This window comes from Anoplophora glabripennis, unplaced genomic scaffold (assembly GCF_000390285.2).
Source record: "Anoplophora glabripennis isolate ALB-LARVAE unplaced genomic scaffold, Agla_2.0 scaffold116, whole genome shotgun sequence".
Classification (NCBI taxonomy): domain Eukaryota; kingdom Metazoa; phylum Arthropoda; class Insecta; order Coleoptera; family Cerambycidae; genus Anoplophora; species Anoplophora glabripennis.
This window is the reverse complement of record NW_019416290.1, coordinates 251,959-272,787: the sequence shown is the minus strand read 5'-3', so window position 1 is coordinate 272,787 and position 20,829 is coordinate 251,959. Positions and strand designations below refer to the sequence as shown.

The 20,829-nt window shown below is 36.2% G+C and overlaps 1 protein-coding gene across 4 annotated transcripts in view; it reads right to left on the bottom strand.

The window, feature by feature from the left end:
• Positions 1–20,829, bottom strand: part of LOC108906530 (WD repeat-containing protein 47) — a 62,389-nt gene that overhangs the window by 35,582 nt on the left and 5,978 nt on the right. The window contains exons 2-8 of one of the 4 annotated variants that reach the window (XM_018709819.2): positions 13,729–14,057; positions 13,087–13,630; positions 12,172–12,425; positions 11,507–11,756; positions 11,152–11,382; positions 2,882–2,980; positions 2,294–2,360 (exon numbers count right to left, since the gene is read on the bottom strand). In XM_018709819.2, the coding sequence (XP_018565335.1) occupies positions 2,294–2,360; positions 2,882–2,980; positions 11,152–11,382; positions 11,507–11,756; positions 12,172–12,425; positions 13,087–13,630; positions 13,729–14,038 (1,755 nt within the window). In that variant the 5' untranslated portion in view covers positions 14,039–14,057. Of the gene's footprint in view, positions 1–2,293; positions 2,361–2,881; positions 2,981–4,560; positions 5,372–7,815; positions 7,987–8,311; positions 8,446–11,151; positions 11,383–11,506; positions 11,757–12,171; positions 12,426–13,086; positions 13,631–13,728; positions 14,058–20,829 lie in introns of those variants that run through there. The other 3 variants (XM_018709826.1, XM_018709828.2, XM_018709827.1) reach the window with 3 other exon arrangements.

Here is a 20,829-nt window from a genome sequence, read left to right as displayed (position 1 = left end):
ACGCTTATTTATCCGAAGTAGGCGCTCCAATGGTTTCGCGGGCAATTATATTGTCATTATGTAAATAGCCGAGGGGGCCTCGCCACCAGGCCGGAGAGTAGCACGAAGAAAAGGCGACGCTTTAAAATGTTTCGTCGTCGAATGAAACTTCGCGCACACAATTACAAAGTACAAATTACAAATTTGAATACGACTTTGGAAGCTTGAGAGTTGAGGAATAAGCGTTACAGTGATTGTAACTTGAAAACTTCATGAATCAAAAACGTGGCATTAAATGATAAAATTTATGTCCATATTTTCTTCTTAAAATATTATGTAGTACTTGACATAATTTTTTTTTAATTCCAACAGTTTTAATTTAAAATTTTGTAATTTTGCTTTCAGATTAACAATCAACGACCTCGAAAACCTGAGGAATCGGTGGTTTAGATGTCTGGATTTGGTTCTTCTCTCTTTGACTACTCAATTTCAACAGATGATTTATCGAAAAGGTAAGAACATATTTGAACTATTCAAAATACATTTTGAAGGGGAAAAATAGTATTTTTCAAGTTTTGATGAGCAAAACTACATCGTGATGTAAAATAATCTCAAATATAGGGGAAAATCGCGTTTTCGCACTTTTAACCAAGGATATCTCGAAAACCTGACGTGATGAAGCATTTTAGTAGCGTGTCAAAAATCATTGAAAAAGTATAGTTCGATTCTTAATTTAAAATTTTATTGGTCTGTAATATTGCAGCAAAAATTGAAATTAATTTTTCTCTGCATTGTAGACATCAGTACATATTAGGGTGGCCCCAAATAAAAAGGAATATTTTCTTTTCGTCTCTTGTGAAAATATGTTAGTTTATCATGTTTCAAGAGCCCCTCAAACAATCAGTTACAAAAAATTTTTTTAGAGGAACCTTTTTTTTAATTTTTTCTAATTATTTTATCATTTTCTAGATTTTTTATTGAATTTGATGAACAAATGAATAGAAATAAATCACGACACTTAAATTTTAAAAAATTAAAAATATTTGATTCTCGCAGTGTGTAGTAAATTTTGCCTCGAGAATTTTTTTAAGTGTCTCGTGATTTATTTCTATTATTTTGTTCCACAAATTCAATAAAAAAAATTAGAAGTTCGTTGATATTTATTTTTAGAGGTCGCTCGAAAACATTTCAGGTATACTACTTTGAAAGTTAAAATAATTATGAGCGACCTATAGAAATTAAAATATCGATTTGAAATTTTCAGAATAGAGATTTTTTTCAACCTAGAAAATGATAAAATTACGATAAAAATTTTTTTTGAAAAAAATTAAATTTTTGGCGATTTTGGATATTTTAAAAAATCTTGAGCTACCTCTAAAACAATTTTTTTTTAGCAGAGTTTTTGAGGGGGCTCTTAAAACATGATAAACTAACATATTTTCACAAGACACGAAAAAAAAAACATTTTTTTTGGGCCACCCTAATAAGTATAACTATGAGAGAAGCATATCTTTTTTTTGCCAAATAAAATAGCATTTCGCGAAATATATGTTTTACTCAAAACCTCTAAAATATATGGCAAAAAAAAACAAAAAGAAAGACCGTTCCAAGTATTTTTAGCAACCAACTATGTTTCATATAAAAAATAAGTCTATATTCATTTTCGGCAACATCAAAAACCCTTCTAAAAAAACAACAAAAACATTTTTGAAGTATAGCCCGTTTGTTTTCGTACATCCTGTAATATTAAGTAAAAATAAACACCACTAGAACGAAAAGGTACATAAAAACTACATTCTAAATTTGGCGTCTAGTTGAAAAGTTACCATCTCTAAATATTTATGCGCTTACGAGAGCAACACGAACAACTCTCCGGCCTGGACCGAAGCGCGCCTCGATTATGTTGCATTGTCATCGCTGCATCCGCGTGAATAATGCATCGGTTTCTATTCGACGAATCAAAAGTGCCAGATTTATCGCTGGAACGTTTCCATGTTAAAAAATTCAAATACAAAAGCAGAAAATCACGTTGCAAACGCAAGCTGTAACAACTTTGGAACAAATTCGATAAAAATAAGATCAGAAAGTATCGGATTGCCGCTTTTAATGCCGTATTTTTTAAGAGTTCTCCGTAATTGCGCATTAATCGAATAAATCTACCGACTGTGAAAAACCACACCCGTGGAGCAGAGTTATTTGAGAAAATGCTCGGTAATTGGGTAAAAAATGCAAAAAATTGTTGAAAAATAATAATAAATTCTCAGATATCTTGATGTTGGCTCGATTTTTATAACTAAAACAACAAAACACCCACCTTGACCGCATCGTAGTGCCCCTCCTGGAGTCCTCTGGGGTCAGGCTCGTTGGTCCTCGACGGTCCTCTGGAAAGGACAAACATGTTTATTCCAGGACACAACGGCAACTCTAGTTTAGCGCCGTCAAAAAAAAATTTACACTCCGCTGCACCTGCTGCACCCAACTAACGAAGATGTCACACGGTAAACAACAACATAAAAAATGTTCACGTCGCATTCGTCAAGGTTACGGATGTAATAATTCGCGTGGTGCCACAGTCCTCGCGGCTACTGTCGAAAGAAAGCGAAGTTTTAATTACCTAGGTGACATCTTCGTGGGATGGATATTGATTTTTAATTTATTGCTTCTATTAGTTTTTGAACGTATCGGCATGTAAAGGGGTCAAACAATTCGAAAATTAAGTTTATAATTCGAAAAGCGAACAGTATAGAAAATATGAATATTCTTCTTTGTTTGAAACTGATTTTTTTTTTGCTTAGAAATAGTGTAGAGATTACATAAAAACGTTCTTGGTATTTACAAGTTTAAGGAAATGTGATAAAATATGCTGTTAACATTTTCAAAAAGTTTTATACAAGCAACTCACCTATAGACGTCGCCATTGCCATTAACATTGGGTCGCGGTGAAGACGTATTCCTACTGGGAACGGTGCTACCATTAACTGGCTTGTTCACGTTTTGTTTACTGTAACAAACGGAAAAAATCAATTTGAGAAGCAAGAGTGGCTAGAGACGTCGTTGCACACAATTAAGTTTTGTCGGCTGGCTTGACATGTGGAAGATTCGTCGGTGTACGAGGTCTGTTAAGAAAATAACCGAACTTTATTTTTTAAAACTTTTTTTTTATACTTTACTGGTCTTTGCTGCTTCAAAGTATCCCCTCCCTTATTCACACACTTTGGATAGTTTCGTTTGAAATAGCAAGTCTGTAATGAATTTACTTTGATGTCATCATTAGTCTGAAAACGATGTCCTTTCAACACTGATTTTAATTTTATTAAAGTCGGAAAAAAAACAGTGATCATCACTTTGACATTAGATGAAACTGACGTGCTCTTTTAATAGCTATGTGCTGTCCAATTTGGTTAGTGCAACTCTCTCGATTTTGAAAATTCAATACCTATATGTCTGTTTTCAGCCACGAAAATTGAACAATTCCAAATATTTCGAATTTTCACCACCAAGAACGGCGGTGACAACATTTTTAACATTAAGGCGATGTTTCGCATTGTATTAGGGCAGTTTCACGCAAATTTTTGTTGTGTCAGAAAAACGCATATTTCAAAAATCGTCACTAACACTTAAACGTTGCATTCAAATAACAACGTCACGAAAACTAAATGAGATATCAACAATCCAAGAACATGTGGGGGTTATACGCAACGCAATACTACCAACAGCATATCATTTAATATCTCTATTGGCGCAGAACTCAAAAAGTTGGGTTATTTTCTCAACAGACCTCGTATGATTGGCTAAAAAAAAACACGATAACATCGCCAATATATATCTAACAAAAGTTTGGTTACCAATCCTAAGACAGACTATAGGTACAAATTTATAAATATAATAATATTATGAAGTTACTTTTTATACGCAGCTAAATCTATTAATGTAGAAGTATACAAAAAATTGTTTCATATTTCTACAAAATTAATAAACCTGACACCTTTCAAGTTATGCAACACAGTGTTAAGTAACATTTAATTATTACATCTGAAAAAAAAAAACAATTCACGTCAATTATAGCTCCGGGAAAAGAGCACAGAATTTAATACAGGACGTTATCCTTTAAACGTTTCATTCGTATTGTACAATCATTATCTTCATCACCTAAATAAAATAATTTTGATAATGCGACCGACCTCGAAGATCTACTATTAAGTGTACACTTAATTTGAAACAATGCGTGAGGCAAACAATTCTATTTTTAGGATTTTACCACTACTACCATATCGGAACAACAGCGAACTAACCTTATACAGGGTCGGAAAGTCCCCATGGTTCATCGGTCGTTACGTGAGAGCGATAAAGAAAGTCATAGAAATCCGTGCGATAGAGAAAGATGGCTATAATGAAAACGTCTAATAGTCACCGCTCATTTCGCCCTTCCACACCCTTTCTGATCCTGTATATGTCTTACAAATTATGTATATTATTCCCTTTTTGTTCGAGTAATAAACAGGCTCTTAATAGTATTCGGTTCACACCATCATTTTCGGTTCATAATATAAATGCAGAGTAAATATCACGCCAAGGAATTACCTGTAATTTCCGTGTAAACAGCAGTGGCTCTTATCCATATACCTAACGACTTTGGTGAGACCGTGCTCCTCGATTTTTGCCCGCACCGGAGGCTTTAGATATTTATTATAATACATATCTCGAACATAAAGCCACCAAACCGACTCCACGGATCGAAAAGTTCAACAACCGCACTAAACACTAAGTTTAGTCAGCTTGAACTGCAAAAAATTCACTTGCACTTAAACATTACTGGAGGCTGAGTAAGCCGAGCGATATAAATTCGTTGTTCCGAGCTTAGTCACGCCTTGCGATATCACTTTAAGAGATGAGTGTATCAGAGGACTGCAACCGATCCAATTTTTTTCAATTAACAGCCGCTATTAACACGCGCCGGATAGAGGTTGTCCGGTAGATATGTAAGGGCTAGCAAAAAAGCAAACACGCGTGTTTAAGTAAAACTAAGACAACAGGGAGGCATGGGTTGTCTAATATACTGGGTATTGTAAAATTATGGGGCCAAACTGAAGCGAGAAGTGGCAAGTCGAGGAAAAAATCGATAATTAAATAATACAGTAAATCTTACAAAACCTCTAGCAAGCATTGACGAAAATAAGGTTCAATAACGTGATCTAATTTGTCATTTAAAGACAGACCACTCAATATATTAAGACATGTAGACGAGAACAGCAGTCGCGTGTCGGAATCAACAACTACTCCGTTTATTTCAACGAATCTGAAGTAATCCAGACCAACACCATTAAAATATTCTGTACAGTTATGAACATATTAATTACGAACACCACGATACATTTGCTAAGTAATAACCAAAGGAATTTATCATACAAGAGGTAAATTTAGAAGTCATAACGTCCTAACATGAATAATTTTTGAAAGAGAAAAACATTTTGTATTTATCTTGACTGTTTATAAATTATAATGGAAACATTTAACATATTTTTTTTATTAATGATATTGTGGCAAACAACTATTCTTCACGCAACAACTAGTATGAAAAACCACCAGACATATACCGGTTTCAAACTTAGTTTCAGGTCAGGTCTTGTATTGCGCACACTGTAATGCGACGTAGCCAACTTGACAAGATTATCCAAGTTCTGTCTTTTTCTTTAAATTATCGTATTCCCTTACACCCTTTATAAATAAGTATGTGCAACGTTTTCAGTCATTATTGTACGCAAAAACAACTAATTGTAAGTAGACGCTATGAACAGAAATCGTGCTGCCAGCACTTGTTCAATTACGTCACTGTTTATAGTTGTGGAATGACCACTAGCTCGACACTTCATCGTTTCATCAAATGTTTTTTAACACAATGACGGGATGGCCTATTTAGCGACCGCGATTTACAATTCTGAATATTTACGTTGTAACAGGAAAATGATAACAGGTCCGCCTGACGCATCGTTAGGAGTGACATCAGTATTCCAAATAAACGACTTATTTGGCTTGACATCGCCGTATCAATTTTACGACTGTATAAATAACTTTTTTTTTTAGAGACGCTTTTTTAAGGAGTGTCGAGATTATGCCGTGGAATGCCCTAGTTTTATTAATTATGAACAAATATCGGCTTTCGATTTAAAAGTTTATGTTATCTAACGTTGTTAAGAGAGAGTTCCATATCGTGAAGAAGAACTGCGAAGAGTAACTTCTGCAACTGGTACACAACCATTTAAGAAAGTTATATTGTCAATATGGCTTCGCTTAGTTGTTTGGAAAAATGGAATTGTATTGGGTGCCAAAACTTTTCTTTGCTATGATCCTATAGACATAGACAAAAGTAAAGAATTTTTTGGATTTTTGATTTGTGGATTGATCTAGGATACACCAAACGACAAACCATACTGACTCAAGTATGTGATTGCTTAAAAACACTTGGTGGCAGCACTGTTACTGTTACGTGAATTAAGAAATTGGTTATTCTGACTGTTCTTACTTCTGCTTGTCTTTGACATTAAAATGTAATTTTCACGGAAGAAACTATAATGAAGTTTTGAGGTGACCTTTGACCGTAACCGTCCGAATATCATACCTCAAAGAACAGAGAAACAAACATCAATATTCGTTTGTCGTCTTGAGCTCTGGGAGGTCTTAACAAAGACAATGAATAATAATTACTGAATATCAACTGGCAAATAGTTGAAAACACTTTTATTTATTTCGAAATAAACAAAAAACAACTCCTAATTTAATTAACAAAACCACCGGTTTGGTTTAGGTGCCGTTTCGGTTAGTAATTCGCAATTACGGTGAATCACGGTCAAGTAATGAAAATGAAAAACAAAGACCTTCGAATCTATCGAATAAACAAGTAAAAATCGTGACCGCTCTCGTTGGAATATCGCAGTTAAGTGTTCCTGCAAACAAGCTCTGCGCAAAGCGCGATAATTGTTTAGGAATTTTTTTGTACTTAGTAAGCGTATAATTTGATATAATAACGGCCTCCAAATAGGAAATTAACTTGGACAAATGTCTGTAATTTATAGAGCCAGCATTAGACAAGGTAAACTGTCTGTTATTAAGACGTTTTTTGACGCAGTACAAAATTTATAACATACAGATAGCAACATCTCGAAAATTTAAGTTTAGTATATTGTTGTTCAAAATATTGTCTTTCAAAATGGAAACTAAATGAGTAAGGTGTACCAGAAAGGTTGGGATACTGCTCAACTGCAGATTTTTTAAGGTAAACTACTTAGAATTACAGTTGGCCGTATTTTCTACTTAAATTACAGTCAGCAGTGTTATAAAGTTGACATCATTCTTTTCCTATTGCAATTCTAGGGATATGAAACATATATTTGGGACAATTATCTGTTTTTACCGCTTCCTCAAATATAAAAATGAGAACTAGGATAATACCGACACATATCAAGTAACAAGCCTTTATCCAAACTAGTTTGAGCAACATTAAAAAATGTTATTTCGTACCACATTAAATGTAACCACATTTAAGCAAGTTTAACACTTTTTAGATATTTTGCCACTGTACAATAACAACAATTATGTTAGCTCGTAAAAAAATATAAATTTGTCTAATCTATGACAGAAAGATGTATCTAGTTTCTTTCATACGAATTCTGAAGCAATTATCAAATTTCACGAAACCATAAATTTTTTTCTTGAAGGTTTCGTACGCTACTTATTAACTTTCTCTTTCAACCGAGTGTTTACATTTTTGCCGACATAACTGATGGGAGAAGAACTAACGATTTCCTCCTAATAATCACATCCTACGGTTCTATTACTCACAGTTTGTGGGACAAATCGCACAAAAAACTTTCGCGGACGAAGTTCGCGTCGCTCTCGACTCGAGATTACACAACAATTGCCTCTCGGTACTCACCCGACGACTTGATAACAAAACGAATAAAAAATGAATTAATGCACTCTGGCGGTAGCGCGCGCTAAACGCCTACGACGAAAACGCATCGCGTACTACCGCTTGGATTACGGTGTTCGTTCGCGCCTGCCGTCGAAAATCGCCGTCACAACAAAAGTTATCAGCAAGGGTAACAAGCGCTTCGCGGTCCAGATCTGTCACGATGATATTTCACCTAATATGCGATCAAATCAAAGAATTAACACACCTACACTAAGAGAACCACCGTTGCATCAAGCTGTAATATTCCGATGCACATGGTTGATGGTGAATAATTTCGATTATTTTGTATCCGGTCACCTCCAAAAATATTCCTTAACAGTATTTGCCAAAACGCCGAGCGGATCCGCAACAAGCGATATTTACCTTATGAAATTGCAGAACATCATGAAACGCCTGGACATCTTCCAATATAAGTCCATGCTTGGAATCGCACAGTTGCGTATCGAGACTCGAACGAGCGGTTATGTAATTCGGACACCGCAAGCACTTTCCCGATTTGCACTGATTTAGATTTTAACTCGGCTATTTTAAATACCACACAGTCACTTTACCAGTTTTGTTGGTTTTGTTACGAATTTGACGGAGATCTAGATCGGTCGCTCATTCCGTGTTGTGGGGCCGGCAAAGTCGAACGAGTTGCTGAATTACCCAGGGCGCTAGTTGGACAACTTTGATTTTTCTCATTCGGCGTATACCTTTGAACGTACATTCTCCTTCATGCAATAGTTATAGTGCGGGGACTTTCCAAATTCAAGCGAGTCTTTGTTAATATTATTACATAGTAGACAGGAATCAGTAATTGACAGTAAACGCCGTCAACAATGTCACGGACATAATCCGTGAGCAACAGGGCAAAATCAATCGCCGATGATAGTCACAGCAGGTACAATGGATATGTATCAAGGACATTCAACAAGTTATTATGCATTGTAGACATTTATCGACAAAGGAATGCTTATTAACACTGACAGCTGCTAACTTGTGGCGTAAAATTCAAGGAATTCCGATTTGTTCCATATCACTTAGCATCTTCCTAATGCTGGCTGTAGATACGGTAAATCTATAAGCAACAACAGAACACTCAAAGAAATAATGACAACAGAAATACATTTTAATCACAGCTTAGTTAATTTGAAAAAAATATTTTATAAATATTCTCCTGAAATGCTTACATTTCAATGGAACGCAATAAATGACATTGAGACATACCTTCCGACAAATAGAAATTTTTGTAGTATGCCCCGAGGCTAACAAAAAATATGGCATGCCGCTCCACATATAAAAAACCACGCGATTCCCACGAATCTCAATTTAAATGGCGATGGTATGCGAGGAACTTACAAATTTGTCTTTTTTAATTAGAAATAATTGTATGTAAACACGTTGATAGTTGCTGGGTGGATAGTAATTGTCTCGGAAGAGATTTGAATCGGCTGGGTTAAGGAAAATAGGCTTGGCTATTTGGATTATCAACTGGAAGAACAATAAGTATACAAAACCAAAAACAGACTGGACGAAAAGGGTGAAACTTTGTTATCGACGTGATTTTATAAAAAAAGAAACAATAAAGTGTTGTGTTTAAATGTCGACAATGACACATCAAGTTTCGATGTAATTTAAATCAACAAAACCGTACGTTTATGGAGAATTCAATTTACAACTCAAATAGCAGACAATACAGAACAGCAACAGATATGATCTCTCTTGGTAATTCAGATCGTAAACAGTAAACAGGCCTGATTAACCGCAATGAATATGGCACTCGGTTATTTGTGAAATTGAGAAGAACGAATATGGTCGTCAGATGGGATTGGTGTTTTATTAACATTTAGTTATGGCGAATAATTATAAACGTTTATTCATATTGCGGGCCTGTAGGCAGTTCAGTTATTAATATTTATTGGGACGAGAAATGAAAACAAAGTGATCTAAAAGGAAATTTTACTCATGTTTCGAATTTCTGAAACAATAAAGTAAATCCCTAACAAAACTAACAATCCATAAACAATTACGTCCACTCCCACATCTCATTCACAACCAATCTCCGTAATTAGCGCTCGGTGTTCGCATTTAATTCTAATCAGCTACGTGTGCGCCAAATCAATCACTTTGTTGCGCAACCGGCGTAATTAACGATTCACTTCATACACCCACAAGAGCTTTGTCTATAAAGTAATGACACGACGTGCCGAGGAATAATGTTCTAAGCGTTATAATCCTGTACAAGACGGGATTATCAATGTCCCTTGAACTCGATGACACTGAGGATGAAGTTCGGCGTGGCTTTGGAGCTATTGAAGCTCGCCACTAGGACAAACTTCCATCAAACTGGTGTTAACCTAATTTATAGAATTTCGGAAGAGTGGAAAAATTTCCGGTTAACCACACCTTACGAAATTCTTGAAAAAAAAAATGGAAGAACAGTATACAGACGAATTGCGATTGTAGTGGACACTGCCCTGAATTTGATTAATAATTCCATGCAAATTTAAAGTGTTTAATATACAGATTGCAATTTATAGTTTCCTATATGGCGAAGTGATAATTTTAAAGTGTATTAAGGTTGTTGATCCAGGATATTATCGACGAAGAGAATGGCAGAGTATAATTCAATGCCGGTAGGGGTATATAGCTCTCGGAGTAGTTGTTTCTCGCAACACTGACAATTCAAATGGCAGAATTTTCCTGAATTAAAGAGCGCTTCCTTGAAAACTGCCGATGTTTCGAAAAATTTACTAACTGAATAGTGAAATTAAATGCATATTAATATTCTTTAAAAATAAAAATATATTTAATCGGAATAATTCGGTGAACTTTATAAAGATGATTCATAAAGGATGCTGCTAAATTTAGCTGCCGAGTCACCAACGGTAAGAAAAAAAATTCGTAACAACTTTTGTTATTTATATTGATGACTTCATCAAGAACTCACTTATAAAACTGCAAATATTAATTTGTTTAAATTACACATTAGAGTATGCAAAACAAAACAGCTATTGGTAAATCCGAATTCTTGTAAAAATGGTTTGACTATTAATGAAATTTGTATATTTAACAGAAAGCTTCCCTTTACAAGATCAAAAACACATAAAATTCCAAAAAAAAATCTAGGGGTGCACACATAAATCAAGCATAAGCGGCCCCCGAACTGATCCCTGTGGTACACTCACACATACATCAACGACTAATAAGAAATTACTCACCATTCTTCCACATATTTGCTATTCTCGTTGTTAATCTGCTTAATCAGTTCCTCTCTCTCCCTTTCTCTCAACGCCAGCGCCTCCTGCAGCTTCTGCTTAGTCTTTTGGAATTCCTTCACCAACTCCCCGGAAAAACTGTGATCCAGATTGGGAATACTTTCCGCGGGTGTCGTGAGGACGATGCTTTGTGTTGCGGTGGGTCTCTCGTTGAGGGAATCCCTTCTAGAAGACCTAGAACATCATGGAAACTTTCACATTTGATCAGAGATAGCTCTAGTCAGAGATCGTTAATAAACAACGAATGAGAAATAGGCCTGAATATGCGACCTTGGAGTATACTTCATTGTGCATTTACCTTGCCGTTCCCATCGAAGCAGGGCTCTCCCTGCCCCTGTGCTCTGGGGTTGAGGCGTTCGAGACCTTCCTCTCGGGACTCTTCGTGTGTATGGTGGGTAGGGTGTTCGAGTGGATCTTGGGGGTGCTGGTCTGTTCCTGGATGGAAGGCAGCTGTTGGAACTCGGCATAGCTGTTGCTCAGGAACACCTCGCCTTCGTTTTCGAACAACCTGTCCACCGATGTGTTCATCAGTTTGTTGTTCTTAATACCTGAAGTCAAAAGAAAGTGTATTACGCACATCGCAGTCGGCGATAACAACTAAGGTTGAATTATTTTCTAGACGGATAGTGTGTAGCTGAGACTGTGCGCGAATTATGTGGAATTTTCGGTAGAAGGAACAATCTTGATTTTCTACTCATAAAAACTCAGGAGAAGCTCTCTAAATGGTAGAAACTAGCCTACTCTGTTAAATAAATAACCTTATGCAACCAACGTTACGTAAAGCTTGCCATTCGCTAAAAATCGTTATAATTCTTCTGAATATTCTATGAGACTTTGCCGAAATAGGAAAACAGATCTCCAAATAAATTTTAAAACCACACGATTTTCCTAAATTACTGATAACAGGACTGTCAAAAGAAAAAAAAGCATGCCTCGACAGCCCGTACCATCCCTTTCGGTTACCTGTGAGGTGGAAGCTGGCGAAGCTACTCCTGGACATGGGCCCGTTGAGGCTGATGTCGCCCGTGCTGAGCGCCATCAGGCGGGGGTTGCCGTTGATGGCGGCAGCTCCGGCGGTGCCGCCGTGCGCCAGGCCGTACGGCAACCCGTCCAACACCGGCATCAGCGAGCGGGTCATGATGTCGGCTGCGGAACGGGGCCGCGTGAACGGCATCGCCGAGTGGGGGAAGGTCTTTGGCTTGATGGGAGTGACTAACCTGCGGAGCAACAAGATCATCGTTCAGGGCTTCGAGTATAGGCTATTCGCGGGGTGTTAGAAATAAACTTCTCGTTTCGAAACAAAGTACAGGTACCATAAAACAAGTAATTTATTGCTAAATTCTCTAGAGTGATGAACAAGTTAGGGTTAATGTTTTTTATTAGGTAAAATTTTAAATGATGTAATATTTCTATCTAGGTACTAAAAATTTGTTATCAAATTGCTGTAAATCACGGAGGCAAATATTAATCATGGAAATATAGAAAAAAACACTAAATTAAACGAGTAATCGTAAGACCCAGGAATTGTGAAATTGAAATAGTTTACCACAATTTAATAATGATCACCAGATAATTAAAAATTGGTAACCACTGACAGTTATGCGATGAACAATTCACAATTCGCTTATTTAATTGTTATTTTATTGCCCGTAACCGCTAATTAATTTTATAGCACAAAGAACAAGGACAAAAAAAGTTAAGATCGATTTCCAATGTTGGAATAAAAATTGTGAGAACTTGAAACGATTTAGTCGAATGAAAATATACTAGTAAACGCTCAACCTACGAGTGGTAGTGGGATCTGCCAAAAAGCATGACTTAATTCTATGGATTTTGAAGCTGTTGAGCTCGAGTAAGACATAAAAAAACTGAACTAACATGTGCTCAGTCCACGAGGTCTCCAACGAGGGCCTCTCGAGTCTCTCCACGTCAACGTTGAGCGTGCGCTGCTCGAACGGCACCGAAAACGTCTCTGGCGGCACGCTCTGCAGCCACGACAGCAAACTCAAGTCGGAATCACTGAATCCCACGCTACCGTCCAGCAGCCTGCTGAAGCTCATCTCCTGCGACTGCGTCTCCGGGCTGCCCGTGGCCTTAGCCTGGCAGTAGTTCACGCATGACTCGTACAGGATGCCCTTGATGATGAGCTGGATGAGACGGTCGTTCTTGGCGCACGTGTTGGCGTTCGCGTCCGCGGACTTCCGGTCGCCCGGAAGGAACTCGGCGACGAGGGGGTACACTTCGCGGAAACACTGGACGCGCGCGTTGCTCGGGTTCCAGTCTTTGTATTGGAGGTGGTCGGAGAGACGCGGTAGGGTCAGCAGGAGGCACATCGTCGAGTAGTCCTCCTTGGAGGGGGAGTATTTTTCTAGTTCGTTCAGCACCTTCACTACTTCCTCCACCGCGTTGTCCACGCTACTGCCTGCAACAAAAAATATGATGTCGAGGTTCTAAAGAAAGTCAGGAATAAAATCTATCTAAAGATCCATCACCTCATTATGTTCCCAGCAGCATATTTACCTTGTACATTAGCTTCTGACTTGATGCACAGCAGCTCTATGTACTTGTGCTTGAGGATGGCGTAGCTGAACCTGCGCATGTCGAAAGCTTTGAGCGCCTCCAGCGGCTGGATGAATTCCAGTACGTCGTCCCACTGGCCGTCGAGGATGAGTTGGCGCAGGAAGAGCACGTCGTCGGAGTAGTTGCCGTTGATCACGCCCGTCTCCCGTTCGAGGCTGAGCTGGGAGATGTGCAGCTCGCGGTTGTGGAGGAATTCCAGAGCCAGCCGAACGACGTCCTCCTCGCGGAGGGTGAGGCGGGCCGACGGCATGACGTACCGAATTTGCAATCTGAAACGGAAAAAAAAAACTAGTTTTATCGGAAACTATTTATTATAAATATTACAATTGCAGTTATTGCGATTTAGTTAATTAATGATGATCTTAAACTAGTCGATTTTTTTCTTCTGTAACACGTCTTTGGAAACGTCAGGGAGTCTATACCGATGACGTGGCAACCAGCATGGAAATTGTTCAACAATTGACAACTGCCAGAGCAGCCAAGATAGAGGGACGATAATAGTACAACACAGAAGAAAAATATTAAAGATTTGAGAACCAGTAATTGCTTTTTCAAATGCGACAGGAGTATAATTAATACTTAAATAAGGATATCCTGTTTGAAGACCATTTCAATAATTCATAAGATTAAAAAATTATCCTAATTAGAAACATGAAACGTGCATTAAGATTTGCTTTCAGCATATCTAAAATATATCTAGTTTTCGGTCAGTCGCATTCCTGGAATAGTTTTACATTTTCTGTAAACACGAAATAGAACTGTTTTAGGTCATAATCATATTTTAAATAAATAAAATTAAAAATTATGTACACAATAAGCATATATACGTACATAATTTACATTATTTGCTTATATAAAGTATTTATTTATTAAAAAACAACAAAACTTACAGTTTGGTATTATTACGAAACATCAACATTATACATCACACAAATTCACACATAAAACACTTGCATCCATTGTAAAAACTTATAATTGCGAGACCCTGAACCAACTGATCGAATAATAGTTACTAATAACTGTCACATTGCATTATACGGTGAAAAATGCTTCGGATGTGGAATATTAAAACTGTAATGACACGCTTATACTTATTGGGATGGGTACAGGTCGACTGATAGGACAAGGTGCTCTATTTCGTCCAGGACATGGTTAAATATTTGTGCTGAAAGAAGAAAGACTACTGCAGTAGGTAGTCGATGATAAAACACATTTAGCAACAGAAGTTGTTGGTACATATTTCACAAAGAAAGAGAATAACAATACACCAAATAACCTACTTTTGCATTAGTATTTTTTGCTACAGTGAACTACAACATTTTCAATTATTGTAGCAATATATTAAAATTTTTGCAAGTGATGGTCGTAATAAACTTGTTTTATATAATATTATTTTAAAAAGACAAATCCCAAGGACATGATATCAGAACGTATTTCAACAACTAAAGTGCAATGTATGTATCCAGTATTTCCCTCGATTCTCTTTTGTTATGTTTCTTTTTGTTTAGAATGAGCACCATGTGTCGTGTGTCACGACGCAACTTGATTTTTCTCCACGCGAAAATCAAATTATAATTAGTTGGACATTTTCAAGCACTTGTTATGACCCTTTAAGGATAATTTGCTTTGTTAACAAAGAACATACAATGAAGCATAATTATTACCTACCATGTAGAAAATTTAATCTACACATACAAACGATTCAATCTTATACGAGGTCTGAGCAAAGAGTAAGTAAAACGATCCTTTTTTGTGCACCTATTGGTAGAACTGTCTATTTTTCGGCACCTGCCACAGTTAGTTTGAGTTTAGCGGGCGATTTTTTGTGCGGCGAAATGTCGGATTAAAGAGTCTCTCTGATATTTTGTGTTAAAAACTTAAACATAAAGAAGTACAAATGTTTTCAGGAAAGCCAAGATTATGTCTCAAAAGGATACTCAAAAGACAACGTTTTTCAACAATGGATGAGATAAAGACAAAATCGCAAACCGTGTTCAAGACGATACCCGTTACCTTTTGATCAAACCTCGTATAACATGCATATGCATTTGTCTCAATACTTATCTCTTAAACTAGGTAATACACGTGTTTCATTTTTTTTATAATGTTCGAGAAATAAGAGACTTGCTTAGTAAAAGCAATATCTCGACGAAAGAAAGCTTAATATCATTATACCATTTAATGTGCCAGCTGAAATGTTTCCTGGGAAGTCGTTTCGAGCGGCTTGGGCTTTTAATTACCATATTTTTCTATTTTAATAGCCAATTAAGTGCGTTTTATACGCCGATGCTCATCTGTCTCTAGTGCTGATGGTCGTTTCACAAAAGGAGATAACGGTATAGCGAATCGATATAGTGGTAAAATTCGTTGCAAATCGAAGAATTATTAAGATTCTTTGATTCACTTAGGTGTGTCGAAATTATCCATACAACTTATGTAAATTGCGATGAAGAATTATAAGCATAATAATATTAACAATGCGTAATTTACATTAAAAGAAAACATCCATAGCGCAGAATTGTCACTTTATTTATTCTAACCATTTACTCTAATAGTTGTAAACTGTAATGGAGTCCGCAAATTGGACTTAGTTATCTACAATAAGTATAACTACTATAATATTGTCATTATTTATTTTCAATCAACACATGTGTATATTTGATACACTACCTTGTTTTTTTTTACTGTTAATTTTGTTTGGTAACTTAACTTTCATTTTCTAGCACATTGTAAGTAAACTGAGCTCAAATAAAACATTCATCTTTCTTATTATCGACAGATACCTTCCGCGTCTCTGAATAAAAGACGTCAGCACAAACATCCCTTAGTTATTTTTGTCCATTAAAATATATTGTCATAAACAAAAAGCCAGGAAAACGCAAACATCGAAGTTATCTTCCGACTTCCGTTTTCTTAGTCGAAAATACACCGAAAGCTTTTGAAAGCTGTAATGAGAAAGTTCCCTGTCCTTGTCCCCTGAAAGCTTTCAGCAAAGGAGGATAAATAATCCTCCATTATCAAAGTTTCAGACCCGTGATGAACGTTCCTTGAATGTAAAAAACGCTTTGGGGTATATTTCCGCGAAGTTCTCCTGAATGCTGAAAAATTTACTTTTTCGAGAATCGAGAAAATATTTACACATGGTGCGATTTATTTCCTCGAAAGAGTAAAGAAACATTAACATTAAGATGTACGTGGTTAGCATAATATGCGATATCCCTAATCCGCTTTAAGGCAGCTCATATTTCTCTAATACTATTTAAAATAACACGCGAAAGGTATCGTAATGTAACACCTAATATAAATATTCCATTTTAAATTTACACATATTTAAAACATTGTTTTTCTGCTACATGCCAACATTTTCAACATACTTTCGAATACGGTACCACAAAAACAATCAACGTAACTGTTGACTTAACAAGAATAGTAGATAAGTAAACTTACTACCGTGATCGTCGCTAAAAAAAACCGTGGTTAGGTTGGCTCGAACAGGTCGACTTGACTAATTTGTAGAAGCAACTTTTTCTAGAAAAGCTATTTGCACCTACGGAATCTGCACAATGTTCAATTTCACTTTGTCTCAACCGACACGCGATTATCAGGTGATTATTAAACTTAATGTGCTATTAACACCACACCCATTAAATGTATAAATATTAACGCAACTTAGTTAAAAAAATAAAATCTTTAAAGTAACAGTTCTTCTCTACTAAATGCGATAAGAATTATAAATATATTATTTTTCAATATCGCATATTTAATAGTTAAAAAAATAAAGTAAAACGACTCAAAAACAGTAAGATCGGGATTCAAAACCGAGGCGAATTTACCAGAGCCTGGCCTCTCGCGACTAAGGATCTTTCGCACATTAGATAATAAAACCTCTGTTAATCGACCTATAAACTACAACCCCGTGACCAGATAAAGAACACAAAGACCTTTTGTGCGAGACAACAAAGTAAATAAACTATCAATAAACAAACGACAGAAGCTTGAAAGCCAGCCTATTGACCGTGGGTTCCAAACAACCATTCGTCGCGTTTAATTAAACAAGATTTACAACGGCCGTAAAGGCACAGTTAAATGTAATGGCGACAAGTTAGTGTGCACTTTCCTCGAGTCACTTCCTTAACAGAAGCCATGTTTCACAAAAGTGGAGATGATATAAACAAACTGCTTCAGCAATGAAATACATCTCTATTCCAACATTAGAAGGGCCAGTTTGGATGGCTTCTTGACCTATTTATTATAAATAAGTTCCAAGTTTTCTTCTATTTCCTGCACATACCTTTTGACGTACCGTTCAAGAGGAGGTGACTCTTAAAATAGTGGATCGCTCGTAGAAAAGGCTTTAAATAAGGTTACGGAAGTGGTTAAGAATAGAACGTTATTATTACCTTACGGTAAGTCTTCGTCTCGATTGTTTCAAGATGTTGCATCTGTCTCCAAATGTTTATATATGTTTAAACAGCATTAATCGAATGAGTCCAAATGTCGAGTAGGTGTTCAAGTGTTCATTTGAATGTAAAAAATAGAAAAGTAACTACAAAGAACGTTTCCCAACGAATATGATTTGGTTAAAGCTTCAATCTAGTACAAGAAAGTAATGGAAATTTAAAATATTTTAGTTGCCATCTAGCTATGATAATTTTTACGTATTATGAATAAATACAGGCGAAGCACTATAAATCTCGGATTATCCGCCGGCCATCTGGTCCAGTCGGTCATTATCAGTAATTGATCGTGACTAATGGTACATCGCGTACATTATTAAAATTGCGATGTGTAGATAACATAGCTTTAGAGCCGGCTAATTCAATGTTGTCTTTAATAAACCAACTTTACATCAATCTTCATCATCACCGGTAGAATTTTACTAAATATATTTCCTCGACAACCAAAATGTTTAAGAGTAAATACAATGCATAAGCCTCTCATTTTATTTTTAATGGATGTGGTTTATATAGGACAAAAAGTAATCTAATGCCTGTGTAAAAATCTCTTTAAGTTCGCCAAGGATATTCTGGAGAACCACGATACTAAATCATACCTCGGTGACATTTTAAAACTCCCACAACTCCATTTGCATGTCTAATGGGTCTACAGGATCATTATACATACATAAAGTATTATAATGACCAAGACCGGCTCTAGTGAAGTGAAATATTGCCGAAACTAAAATACCAGATCTCCAAAGTCACTGATTTTGAACATTGATCGGCGAACAAGTTATCATAAACATATTCAGGCTCACTATTCTGATTTTCATGTGGCTTAGCCAAGCCCACTTGAGAGGATACGATGGAAAACCTTTTGTTTTCTCATGCAACATATTAAGTTGCTTGCAATGACGAATACAAATGAAAATCACGTATTCTTTTATCTAATTAATGTTTATGCTGAGATTCTTGATCTATCTAAGTAACAGTGGTGTAGGCACAACTTTTAGACGGTTTTTTCATTTCATTTTCATCTCGAAGTGCTATACCATAGAAATTCATATGCTGCTATATTTAATGTCGCCTTCATTTGATTCTACACAAACTGAAGTTTTCTTGTACCTACTTGATTTTTTTACATATTTCTATAAACTGTGTTACTGAAATCACATTTTCTCGCGCATCCACTTCACTGTGCTGCACGAATACACGATATAGTGCAAGTGACTGAGCAAGGAAGGTCAAGAAACTGCAATAATAGCCGGTATAGATGGTCGACTGGAGCAGTACCTATTTTATGATCTCTACATGCTGAGCTGCAGATTATCGGGATAATCAAGCAGATATCCTTCGTAGAATGGGTATCATTAAAAAATATACACTTACTGAGATAATTACTTATGAGGCGTGATTCGTTAGACAATGGAAGAAAGGTGAGATCGTCGTTAAATTAGATTTTATAAAAAAATGTTATGTAAAGTGTAATACGTTAGAAAAAATCAGAAATCAAGAAAAAGAAAAAAATCCTGAAAAGTTACATTTAGATTTACATGGTTTTCATTTATGTTCGATGACTTTTTCGAGGTGATAAATATTATGATTTATTATAATTTTGGCGAATTTATTATTTGTCACGTTTTTTGGAATCGCTCATTACACGCTCATAGAACCGTATCCGCTTTTTATTTCAATTCAAAATTGTATCTGCCGTTTGCAGTTGAATTATTGTCCGCAGAAAAACACCTATTAGATCAGTCGGCTGACTTTGATTTCATTTTTATTTCTATTTATAGCTCGTTACCGAAATGTAGGTACAGCTAGTTCATCCAATATAAGCAATAAATTGCATATTCATTGTTTGAGAGAAGTTATGAATATTGGTCGTTAGCGGTAGATACCTTCTAATCTTTGTTTCTATGCACCAAAAACTAAAAAATTTTACAGCGCATCAAGTCAGTTAATGGATAACTATCCGCGTCTGATTGTGAGAAAATCAGATCATTGTACCTTAACTACCTTATCGATTATCCTTACAGCATTTACTCTGCGGAATGCCATTTTTCAAACCGTTAACAAAATAAAGCACGCTTCACCGTATCCGGAATCTTAACTTTTGCTAGGCAATACACGATTTGTCTAACAAAATACGTGGTTCAAATTTGGGACAACTTGTATCCCAGTTTAAGTCTGTTAAATTACCTCGAATACCGATTCATTTAAGTACAGCTGTTGTATATGCCTACATTTTGTAAAGTTCGCCTTCGAAATCCTCGTACTACAGTTACCTTCAAATTAACCGACTATATACGAACACCATATGTTTCACATTTTAAAACGACTTCTAAACTTACATTCGCTTATGCGACACTGTCAGCAGAGCAAATCGTGGTTGATGTGTCATCAAACTAGCATGGGACGAAATTTTCATTTCTAGTAATATTTGAAAGCCAAAAGCCAAAAATCTCCGTGGATATACGTTTCACCCAAATATGGACTCTTTGAAACATATATCATCTGGACTATACGTATACTTTTTCTGTTCTCGTAAACAAGACACAGAATTTACGGTCTAGAAGGATTAAAAAAATAAGTCGATATT